The sequence below is a fragment of the Anas acuta genome, chromosome 1 (assembly GCF_963932015.1).
Source record: "Anas acuta chromosome 1, bAnaAcu1.1, whole genome shotgun sequence".
Taxonomy (NCBI): domain Eukaryota; kingdom Metazoa; phylum Chordata; class Aves; order Anseriformes; family Anatidae; genus Anas; species Anas acuta.
Window position 1 is genome coordinate 82,281,867 of NC_088979.1, and position 12,235 is coordinate 82,294,101.

Sequence of the window (12,235 nt, forward strand, 5' to 3'; positions counted from 1 at the left end):
CCACACACATTGTACATGCCACAGCTCTATCTTCGGCACATTTGTTGAAAGTAAGAAGAGGGAGGACTTAAATTGTCAAGTGAAAAATATTCAGCTATTTCTGACTGTTTTCCATAGTTTTAGTGCCATTTTTACTGTGCTATAAGATAGGGATCTTGGAGGTGAGGGATTTCCCTCTCACTTTGCTTTTGACAAGCATACCTAAACATGGAAATGATCTGTTGAACCTAGTAGTACAGATACTGGCTATTGCAACTAGATCAAAGAACCTCATTTATGATAGTTTTACAACTTTGCTAGATCCTGACTTGTATGCAGAGAACATAAAAGATGCACTGTAAAGTACACACAGGTTATACTCAGGGTCCTGAGTGTATTGGGGCTGGAGTTCATCTGTATAAGAACAGTGAGACAAGGATCCTGGGGACAGGAGTCCTGGAGAAAGATGTGAGATGGAGGAAATGCAACTATTACAACTAAGATCAACTGAGATGAGTGTCACTCAGGCAGGTAGATAGGAAATATAAGCAAGAAGTCCCAAGAAGGGAATGAGAACTCAAATTTAGAAACCTGTGGGACTAGAAACTGGAATGGAATGAGGAGCTGGAGACAGTGGGAGAGCATGACCATGGTGAGGGCCAGTGCTCAGTTTCTTAAGAGTGAAAGAAGAAAAACTATCGTAAGGCAAAAATGAAGGGTGTAAAAGCAGAAACATCAAAGTTGAGGAAATAAGTCAAAAGTTGTGTGCCATTCAAGTTGTGTGTCCCTCCATTAGTACAAATGATAGAGGTCTATAATATGGATCCTAGAGTTCTGTGTTGCGGTCACGCCACTCTCCAGTGGAAGTATTCTACACATTTACCGAAGGCTTTAAAAATATACTGAATAAAAATACATTGAATAATAAGGTAGTAAATCAGGTGCTGAAAAATTATCCAAAGTCGGAATTAATTTTGGCAATGCTATCTTAGTTCATTGAAATTCTGATTATATAGCCATGGCAGAGAATCTAATTACACATTCACATTATATTTATTCCACAAGACTTCCTCCTCCACTCACTACATCAGGTAGATTTGCATGGGGATGAATCAAATTTGACAGCTACAGACCCTGAAAGCTGTGTGGTGAATGTGGAAAGTTTGCAGGGAAAAGATGGTTTAAGAGAAAGGCAACTGAATGCTGCCCAGGAGAACTGGACACTATTCCTGCTTCTGACACAGAGGTCTGAGAGACATCTACCATCAAGTCCCTCACCACTTCTGAAAAGCTGGCTTCTCTAACACGTTTATGAACTGTTTTCTGTGTCTGTGTTTGAATATTGGCAGTGCTGGGCAGTCTTTTCCCTTCAGTGAGGTCAGTGGTAGCTGCACTTTGAAGATCTCTGACTCCTGGCTGGAGACAGCTTAATCAGAGATGATTGCCTCTGAACTGAGTCTTTGGAGGGTGTTGTTGTAATGACGGCTGAGGGGTTTTTGAAACAAGCCTATGAAGAAGTTTGTCTCTCAAAAATGGAGTGGAATAGGATACAGCAGTCTATGGCCATGTGGTAAATAGCAGAATAAACCAAAATATCATTTTGCTTATTGAACAAACAGTTAATGATGTGGACTGAATGGGATGGACCTGCATGAGGAAAACAAAACAAAAGAAAACAAAAATAGGTTTTGAATAATGACTGAAGACTGTATCATGCTGTGTGCAAACATAAAGGAGGATGGACTTCAGGTTGCACAAGTGTCCTTTAGCCCAGTTCCAAGTACCTTTTGCCTTTTGAGTGCTCAGCTTCACACTGTTTAAGGAAGTTTTCTGCGCATTGAACATTTTTAGATGTACTGCTGTTTCACAGACCTGCATGCATTTTACCTTGTAAATGGTTCCATAAAAACACTGAGTAACTGGAAATATTAATCCATGGATAAAGTTTAACTGACATAACTTGTTCTAAAGTGTTCTAAAAAGCTGGTCACCTGGCAAATCTGTGTGTACCTCCATCTTAGTAACAACCTGAAAGACAGATTTAGAAAGTAATTGAGATAATCTCTGTAAATTTCATGGTCTTCAGTCCTATTGTTAGGTGCAATGGACATTATATTTAAAGACTAGCATAAGCAAATTTTCCAATCCATAGGACTGAAAGCTCTTCTGCCTTCTTCCTGTCTTGTTCTTGTTCTACACCCTTGCTTAAAAGCTGGCTTTCATTCAGTTTGCCAGGGTTCCTCCCTTTCTTTTGTTTTCCTCTGATTCTCAAATTAAACAGGACTTGATTTAACTAGTGACATGCTATTGAAAAAGTTCGGCTTCTAGCCATGAAAACTGTGAACAAGCTATTTGAATTTTAATTAATGCCTCACATTTGTAGAGGGTAAGTTTTTGAAATAAGCTGTTGAAACTTTTCAGAGGCAAAAATTAATGGCAGTTTCTTGATGACCAGGGAACTTGAACTATTAATTTATGTTTAAAAAAAAAAAGACAAAAAACATTTTTTTTATATTACGTAACATGCTTTTTTTTTTTTTTTTTTTTTCTTCTTCTTTGATACAGCACGAATAAAAGCAAGTGTAGTTCTTGTGCAGAATAGCCATAACTTTCATCTAGCAAGTCCAGAGGCTGGGGTGCTTGATTTCTGGTCATCAGTCACTGTCTGTGGTCTTAAGTTTTTGATGTAGTATATAATCATGGTGAGCTAACACAAAACAAGTGCAATAGGTAGGGAGCTCCTGAAATGCACCTTCTTCACATAATGGGAATCATAGCATGACTTTTAATTTTGAGTATAATCATTGCTTGAGATTCCATAACAAAATACCAGTATGGTGAAAAATGACAAGCAGATGTTCCTACAAACATAAAACAGGATTTTAAAATTTAGAGGACATTGGAAAAGACAAGAGGAAAATGCAAGCCCTGGCAATGTAATTATTTTTGTTGGACAGATTCTATGAAATCTCATTGGTGTTATGAGATGTGGATGTGGGACCCTTTTATGTTTTGTCTGATTTGCTTATGATGCAAGTTTTTGAAGGGTTCTGAGTAAACTTTGTGCTACAGGAGAAGACTCTAGGTCTCCTAGTTTACTTCCCTTATTAGGTAGTAGAAAGATGGCCTATATTGGCCCCTTTTCCTTGTTGAGCTATAGATTCTAGTCTATTGCTCAAGATAATTGTTCTTGCTTTGCTATAGGACACGTATACGCTTGGGTGAATAAACAGACTTTGTTGTCCTTTTTGAAGGAAAGGATTGCTGCAGTAAGGAGAAAAGGAAGAAATTGTTTAGAAATTGGGGCATGGAGTTTGAGTGTACTAGGCTCTTCTTCCCTGTCATGCTTGGCTTCTGTCTTCTTTGAACTATTTTGTTCTTGTTTCACAACACAAAGGGACTGAGCGTTGCTTTACACACACATATCACCCAATTTATTTAACTATGGGCATGGACACGAGTCACGTGTCATTGGGGGTGCTTAGGATGGGACTGAGTCGCCTAAATGTCATTGTTTAGTGCTCTTTGAGGTGCTGTAGCACCTGCATTGGGAAGGCAGGTCTGGTGCAGAGCTTGAGCCCTCTGGAATTTGGAGGACTGCCTGCAGGAGGCCAGGTGAGACACAGGGTATTTCAAACAGGATCACAGCGGCCTATTGGAGGAACTGAATCACACCCAGAATGTCTGAAGAAAATTTATTGTTACCATTTTTCTGTCACTGGAGTTGTTTGTTTTGTAACTAGCTAGCAGTAGATTTGCCAGTAGATTGTCTGATAATGAGACCCAAAAGGAAGTACTTCGTACTTCCTTTAGCTTCCTATGACAGTTTGACACTTCAGAAACTGCAATATGATGCTATAAGTTCATCAAACTCAGCAAGTGGTGTTGCTGCTTCTGTTCTGTTTAAAAGGACCACAAAACCATCCTAGAAACACATACCTGAACAAAGTATTTCTTTTAAGTATATAAAAGTTGTATGTATTTTTTTCTAAGTTCTCTATTCCATGCCCACTCTAACAAAACACTGACAATCTGCAGAAGTTAGCCAATGCCAAGATAATAAAAAGAGCTGTCATTAAAATCTTACCTTTTCTACTCCAGGAAATAGCTCTGGTATTTGAGAGAGAGAAAGAGTACTGAACCTAGGATTTCCTGTCAAGGAGGAAAAGTAAACCTTAGTATATGAAGTCCAGCTTGCTGGTTAAAAGTAAGAAATAATGATGTTAATGAAAGCAGTGTGCACATTAGTCAAAGTATGCAATTTTTTATAACTTCTTGGAAGACCTGTGTATCTGAAAGACCTACATGAAGAAGTGCAAAGTCCAGCACCTGGGGAGGAACAGCCCCAGCTACCAGTACACATTAGATCAAAAGCAGCTTTTGCAGAAAAGGATCTAGGGGTCCTGGTGGACACCAAGTTGAACACAAGCCAGCAATGTGCTCTTGCTGAAACGCAAGCCAATGGTATCCTGCACGGCATTAGGAGGAGTATTGCCAGCAGGTGGAGGGACATGAACCTTCCTCTCTACTCAGCATTGGTGAGGCCATACCTGGAGTGCTGGGTCCAGTTCTGGGCTCCCCAGTACAAGACAGGCATGGTTATACTGCAGAGAGTTCAGCAAACATCCACAAAGATGAATAAGGAAGTGACTCACCTACTGGCCACAAGTTGAGCCTGGGAAGATTTGGGTTAGGTATCAGGAAAAAAATTTTCTCTGAGTGGTCAGGCACTGGAACGGTGTGCCCAGGGAGGTGGTAGAGTCACCATCCCTTGTGGTGTTCAAGAAGCTCCTGGACAAGGTGCTACGAGATATGATTTAGTAGCTTAGTGGGTAGTATTGGTGATGGGAGAACAGTTGGACTAGATGATCTTGTAGGTCCTTCCCAACCTTGTGTTTCCATGATTCTATGATTCTGTGACTCCCATAGGTTCTGAGAGAGCTGAGATTGTTCAGCCTGGAGAAGAGAAAGCTCAGGGGGATCTTATTAATATCTATAAACACCTGAATGGAGGGTGCAAGGAAGACAGAGCCAGGCTCTTTTCAGTTGTACCCAGTGTCAGGACAGGAGGCAATGGGCACAATTCAGAACACAGGAGGCTCTCTCTGAACATCAGGAAGTACTTCTTTACTGTGAGGGTGACCGAGCCCTGCATGGGTTGTCCCGAAAGGCTGTGGAGTCTGCCTCCTTGGTTGGAGACATTCAAAAGTCACTGGGACATGAACCAAAAGTCACATGGACATGGACATATGCCTCTAAGCAGTCCTGCTTGAGCAGGGGCTAGTTGACCTCCAGAGAACTCTTCCAGCATCAACCACTCTGTGATTCTGCAGTCTTGTGGTTGTGGTGGGACACCTCCTCTACCATATTTCTTACTATAAAAGTGGTGGAAGCGACCGTTCTATTGTCTTTCACTACTGTTGCACCTGTCCATTTAGCCCTTGAAATTTCTTCTAAAAATTGTTAATAAAAGTTTTCTTATTTCTTTTAAAACTCTTAGATAATTGTTGTACTGTCCCTCTGCAGTATTGAAAAGCCTCTGTATAGTTCCTGTATTTGTGCTGCATTGCACAGTCTACATGATTCTCATGCTTGCTGATAGAAAAAAATAACTAGTATTCCAGAACAGTAGGACATAAGTCTACCCAATTTATAGACTCTTAGAAAACAATTACAAAATGATTTGATGTAGATCAAAAGTCAAAACTCTCTGAATCTATCTAAGCTCCTAGATACAAATTTGTGTATGCTGTCTGACCTGACTTTCAGGCATACTGTGATCAGATGGATTATTCTTGGATGTTCTTTTCCCTCTGATTTCTTTAACTTTTTCTTTCACGCTTGAATATACACACCAAAGTAATGATAAGTTAATGTTTATATATAATCATATGCACTCTTGTTTAGAACCATAAAGTAGTTTTGGGGCAGTCATGCACTGACCAATGTACTAGTTTGATCACTGTTATTGTACCACTTGATCCAATACTGCTCTCTCTTCCCATCCAGCTTTCCTTGCTTGTCTACACAGCAAAATGCTGATTACAATTCCTTGTGCTAGGAAATTTTGCCCTGCTCATGGACATAAGACTTTTCACTTTTTTTTTTTTTTTTAGCTTACCTCCAGATAGGAATAGTGATAATCTTTCTCCTGACACTTTTTTTTTTTTTTTTTTTTTTTTTTTCTGAAATTAGTTAAATGATACTGTTTGTTGTCCAGAACACCTGTGTTTAGGTAGTGACTCAGTAAACTGGATTCCCAGGGGAAGGTTGCTGGTTTGGTGGACACACTCATGATATCAACAGAGATTTTTTCCTATGTGTTGATTCAAGATAGCTATTTTGAAGAAGATAAACTTCAAAATGTTCATAACGTTTCTTATTTTTATTGCTTTTATTTTGTCACTATATAAAAAAGTGAACTTTCATGCCATCTCCACAAGAGCGTTCATAACCATTTTGTGCTTTCTCCTCCCCTTTCTTCCTGCCACAAATTGTCAAACCATTAATAGTTATTTGTTCTGAAATAGTTTATTAGTTACAGTAAACCTGCACACTGTAAGCTGGGCTATATTAATTATATCTTAATAGCCAATCGTGGTGTGTCGTTTTTTTTTTTTAACATTTGTTTTGTAGTCCAGTTCTTTTCACAGTTCCTTGGGGACTGCAAACTAAAAATATGTTTAACTGCACAGATTGTTCTGGTTGCTAAAGACCATTTCCTTATTCCTGTAAGGACTTGCGGTGGGAGCAGCTCTGAGTTGAACGAAGGGCAAATTTTTGGCAGAAGTCTTCCAGCTAATACCAGATCAGGAGAGCATCTTTCTCAAGTAGATGCTGTTGGAATAAAAAAAATGCCCTTTTGAGATTTAGAAGTTTGAAAGCCACAATCAGAGAAGTAGCTATCAAGGCTCTGCAAGAAAGCTGAATAATTCAAAAATAAAAATCTCAGGAGCATCAGTAAGCTGACTAGTGACAGTGTCTGGTCTTGCAAAATTGCACCTAATATTATCGCTCCACTCATGTTCCATTGGGGGCATACTTTTGTATACCAGTATTAATAGGCTTGCTATCATATAATCAGTAAAATTGTTGCAGTGAGAGCCTTGGAATTTGAGTTCATCCCAATAGTGTAAAATACCTAAAAGGAGAATGGGATCCATGTATGTAAGGATATTTAGAATGGATTTTGCTTAACATCATAAAACATCATCACTCGGGCAAAATGACTTAGAGATAAAGAACCGAATTTCTTGTAATTTATTGTTTTAAGAATTTGTTTTATTTTTTCTTGTTTTATTTACAGAAATTGAATTTATTTGTTTTAAGAAAGAGATGTTCAAGTGAAAACTGAGAATTTTATTGATGCTAGTGTACTTGTTTTTAATACATCTTGAAAAGTATGAAAATGTATTTTATAAATAAATCTCCTTCCAGTCATAGTATGTGCTTTTCCTGCAGCATATGAAACATGATCAGATGTACTTTGCTATTCTAACCCAAATTCCTTTAAAAACGTTATTCAGAGCCTTAGTTTGTAAATTATTCTGATGTAAAGTTGGGTTAGTGGATCACATTGTTTTCTCTTTCCCTGCAGAAAATACCTGTGCACCACAAATATTTGTTCTGTTTTGTCTTTTTTTTTTGGGGGGGGGGGCAGGGGGGGGGAGGGAGACTAGAACTGGTTTTTACTTGCAGAACTATTAAACATTATGATGCTTTTTAGTATAATGCTGTAAAGCAAGGAAGTTGTTCTTTTTGTTTGACACACGACTGTTAACCAGGAGTTGTAGCTCTGTTCTTGGCTGTCTCTAAGCCTTCCTGTGTGACTTGGAGAAAATCATTTAGACTTCTTGAAGTTTTAAGTTCTGCAGCTGTAAGCAAGAGAAAAGTAAGTTCTGCAAGAGCTCACTAATGAGGCCTTTTAGTTCACGAGTGTTGTCATGAAACTTTGGGATCCTGAAAAGGAAGGTCCCAAATAAAGGCAAAGGACATAACTGTTGTCTTCTTCCTTGTCAAGATTTGAAAGCACAGTTTAGAGAAGCCTCTTGAAATTCTGTTTCATTCACCCTTTAATAGATCCATCAAATATAAACACTTTTTTCCCTCCCCCCCCCCCCCCTTCCTCTGGCTCTCTTTCAGCTTCACTTCTTACTCCTGAGGAAAATCTACTAAAACTGGTCCATGGGTTTCTGCTAATTACTACTGTATGCCATTTTAGAAAAATGAAGAATTGAAGAATAGTTAAGTAGTTGGAGGAGCTGTGCAGTAAAAGGGGTAGCTTTTGGACAATTCATGAAATAGTCGGTGTCTTTTAATGGTAGGGTAGTCCCTCTGCTCATGAATTATTCATTTTAATGCTTTTGTTATAATGGCGACAGTGTTCAGTCTCTGAGGCTGTTCTGGATAGCCTTCCTCTGCTGAAATACTGCACAGCAGCAGCTACCGTTTGTTTTTTAAACTAATACATCTAAGTCAGTAACATATTGAGTAAATGTATTTTCATGATCAAGAAAATGAGAAAAGGGGAAGAAAAACAACATTATAACTAAGAGGGTCTGTTTTGCTCAAGGGTTTGGTTAGTTTACTTTTCTGGGAGCTATTTAGGGAAGTCATTTAGAATAAATATTTTTACTGATTATTGTATTTAGTATTAAATGCAAAATAGATCTGTAGCAATAACACACATTAGCGTCTTTGCTCTGTATAGCACTGCAATAAAAGGCAGTTTAAAAACAATCATTGTTCATAAACACATTAAGTTTTTCTTAAAACTAATGTTTAAAGATCTCTTTGAAACTTTTTTTTTTTTTTAAGATGAAACATAACATAACCACATAACCCACACAGAAAATGTATATGAGTCATGTGCATGCAGAAATAAAAGTTTCTTTGTGGTATCTGGTATCAGTCTTTCATTAAAGCATGGACTTTCCTAAACAGAAATTCCAGTGCAAATGGTTCAGGGTTCTCAGCTCCCCCCTTCCCCCCGCCTCCCTACCCTTTTCTGGTGCTGACTTCAGCCGGTGCGCCTAGCAGGGCGCATTAGGGACCGTCCCTGTGCAGAGCGGGGAATTTGGGGCTGGGGACTACGTGGTACTGGTTTCAATGGACAGAAGCGAGTGCACAAGCACAGCATGCTCTCTGTATAATGCAGTGTAAAACGTGGTGTTTTCTCCTAAGCCATATACATACTCCTAAAATGCCTTCAAGCAACAGATAAGTGTGTGTGTGTGGAGGGGAGGACGGAAGCAGCGAGCAGATAGATGAACGATTAGGTCATTTGGATTTGGAATGAGGGTTTTTTACACTGAGCTCTCTCCTCGTTCCTGGCTGATCAGATTCTCTACACACACGGGGAGCTGAAACTGCGTCAGTAGAGAAAAGAAAACTCCATAGATGGATATAGTGGCAGAACTATAGGGAGTATCGAAGAGGAGAAAAGTTTGAATTGAAAGTATATGTGGTTTAGGGGAATCTGAATCACGCAGTATTACTTTCGCTTTTTCTAGGCTTCTATTTCCTACGAATAAACCATCAGGGAGATAGAAGTTCTGATTTAGATAATGTCTTGCAGTCTTTGGAATAACGCATTCTGCGGGAGGGGGAGTCCTTGCTGTAAAGGTCACGCTCCACGAGCAGAGAGCCTTCCCCGCTGCCCGCACTCACAGCATTTCTTCTGCGAATGTCAGCTGGGGGGCTGTCCCTGAGAATTTTTCCTAGGTTTAGGTGGGTACACCATGGAAAATGGAAGCAACGATAGGAACCCCTCCTTTCCTTTTTCCTGTAGCTCTGCTCAGACCATTCTCTGTTAGCATGGTAGTGGTACAAAGTGTGTGGTCTTTCAGCTCTGACTAATGCATTTTGTGCTGTGTGACTGAAAATGCCTCATAGCCTGCCAGGGCTGACTGAGGGCTGTGGAATGTGGTGCCTTTTCTCTGTTTCTCTGATTTTTTTTTTTTTTCTTTCTTTCTTTTTTTCCTTTTTTTTTTTTTTTTTTTTTTTTTTCAGAGAAGTGTGTAGGCAGTCTGTTGAGAAACCTCAAGATGCAGGGGAAATGCTTGCATGTTGTGGAATGTGGCTTCCCCTGGGAGACCCCCGCCAGGCAGGCAGTGAATGAGCAGGGCTGGAGAATGAGAAAGGGAGGAGGTCGGAGGCAGAGAGAGATAGGAAAGAGTGAGAGAGGAGGAAGGAAGGAGGTGGAAACGGAGGGGCCCGTTTCCCTTTTTCTGAAGCAATGACAGCTGGTTCTGTCCTGACTCACATGACAAAGTGCTGTGGAGAGCAGTGCTTGAGCTTGAAGCCAGCCAGCAGGCATGGTCAGCTGATTTTATTTTCTTTTTTTCCAGACTTTGGTCAGCTGATCTGCAGTGACTGGTCAGCCCACCAAGAAGGTACCTCAGCACGCAGGTAAGAGAGAAGCTGAACACTCTTACAAGAATGCAGCTGGGGGCAGGGGGTGCAGATAGCCCTAACATTGCTTGAATAGTTTAGAAAAAATGCTCCGGGTTTGCTTTGGTGTGTAACACTATGATTGTCCTTTCAATGCTACTAGTGCTATTCAGTCTTGTTCTCTCTCTCTCTCTCTCTTTTTTTTTTTTTTTTCCTTCAATCTGTCTTTAATTACTATTGGTGCAAAAGCTTTATTGGAAAAAAGACCTATTGTGTGTTGCTAAATATAGACCTGGGGATTGCATGAATGTTGCTTTCTTACTTTTTGAATAAAATAACTTTCCGTAATTTAAGTGTGTCAAACTCATATTTAGAGGGGAATTCCCAAATACTTAAACTATGAGTCATAAAAAGTTAAAGTACCAGTACAACAGCTTAGGATAAAAACTCTGTCTGTTCAGTCATGGGTAGCTGCTTTCATATGTGTTGGTAGTCTTAAAAAAACAGAGGTGTGCAAAAGCTGGAGCATTTTTAACTCTGCTGACCAGAACCCAAAACATGCAGAGCGTGGGCTAAACATATGATTTGAGAGGAACATTGTTAGAATGCTCTCAGTTTCATGCATGTTTTCTTTCATTGTTTGTATCTAAAAACTTGGTGATAGTCTTATGTCCTGAGGGTGTTTCAAAGGACTCTGACTCCCTAATTACTTTATATGATGGAAAAAAAAAAAAAAAAAAGAGAACCGAAAATAATTACACTTACTGCAAATAAGTGAAAAAATTACAAAATAAAAATACCTACTGGGCATTACAGTTCAAAGTGTCTTTCAGCTGGTTGTATGCCTGACTATCATGCCACACTCCTTCTCTTTAAACATCACTATGTAAAGCAGCTTCCTTACCATTACTTCTCTTTATTGAAAGATCTCAGATACTCTCTGAAAGCTGGAATGTCTTGTGCTGAAAGATGCATTCATGAGTTTTTAAGATGAAAATGTTGGCCAAATGTTCCCAGCTCCGACATGTAGCTCTGAAAAACTCTTTTTGTTCTGAGGTTGAAGATTTTATTTTGACAACTTGTTGCAGAAATGTTCATATTTTGCTAGTAACCTTATTCTTGTCTACTATTCTGCATTATTTAAATAAAAACTATTTGAAATTTGCTTTTTTCTATCAGCATGTGCAGTGTCTCATAAGATTCATGTGCTGTACTCAGTAGGGATGAAGGTGGATGACTTTCCAACTGCTTTTCATTTCATGCTCTTTTCTCTTCAATAAAAACATCCCTGCTTGTATTGCCTTATAACAACAGCCAATGCTCAGATGAACTGAGCTTTTATCTAGGGGAAGGAGAACCTAGAACAGGGTAGTAGGATAGATAGGTGGAAGACTCTTTCTCTTGACCCCAGTGGACCTTTATCATCTGCAAGCCTGAGGAAACACCCAACTTCAACTGACCAAATGAAAGGATAATTGCAAGAAGCATAGGAAGCATCAAACAGGTAGATAGTGGTAATAGTGTATTTACAGAAATGGATACGGCTGTGAAGTTGGCTTTTGTACTAGGTCATGGTGCAGGGAACATTCTTGGGTTTCAGGTTGTCTCTGGCAAGTTGAACAGTAACAGGTAACACAGGCAGGGAAGGGGATGGTCCTGTGCCTGAGGAACTATGGTTTCATATAGGGTCATTAGGGAAAAAAGAGTTATCAAGTCTGAAAATACCCCAAGATCATTTAAGCTGTTCCACGTGGTCTTCACCTTAAGCGATCTTTTATGAATGGGTGCAAATTTTCTTATGTTTCATGGTGTTGTCCTTAGGGGAATTCCTGGCAGGTGGGCTTGTCCAGGGCTGTGTGCTTCA

General features: G+C 39.5%; 1 protein-coding gene across 1 annotated transcript in view; it reads left to right on the forward strand.

Moving 5' to 3' along the window:
* LOC137856402 (uncharacterized) overlaps positions 1-12,235 on the forward strand; it is a 190,041-nt gene that overhangs the window by 22,772 nt on the left and 155,034 nt on the right. Inside the window, exon 5 of the mRNA XM_068682132.1 lies at positions 10,329-10,389. Coding sequence (XP_068538233.1) covers positions 10,329-10,389 — 61 coding nt within the window. The remainder of the gene's footprint in view (positions 1-10,328; positions 10,390-12,235) is intronic.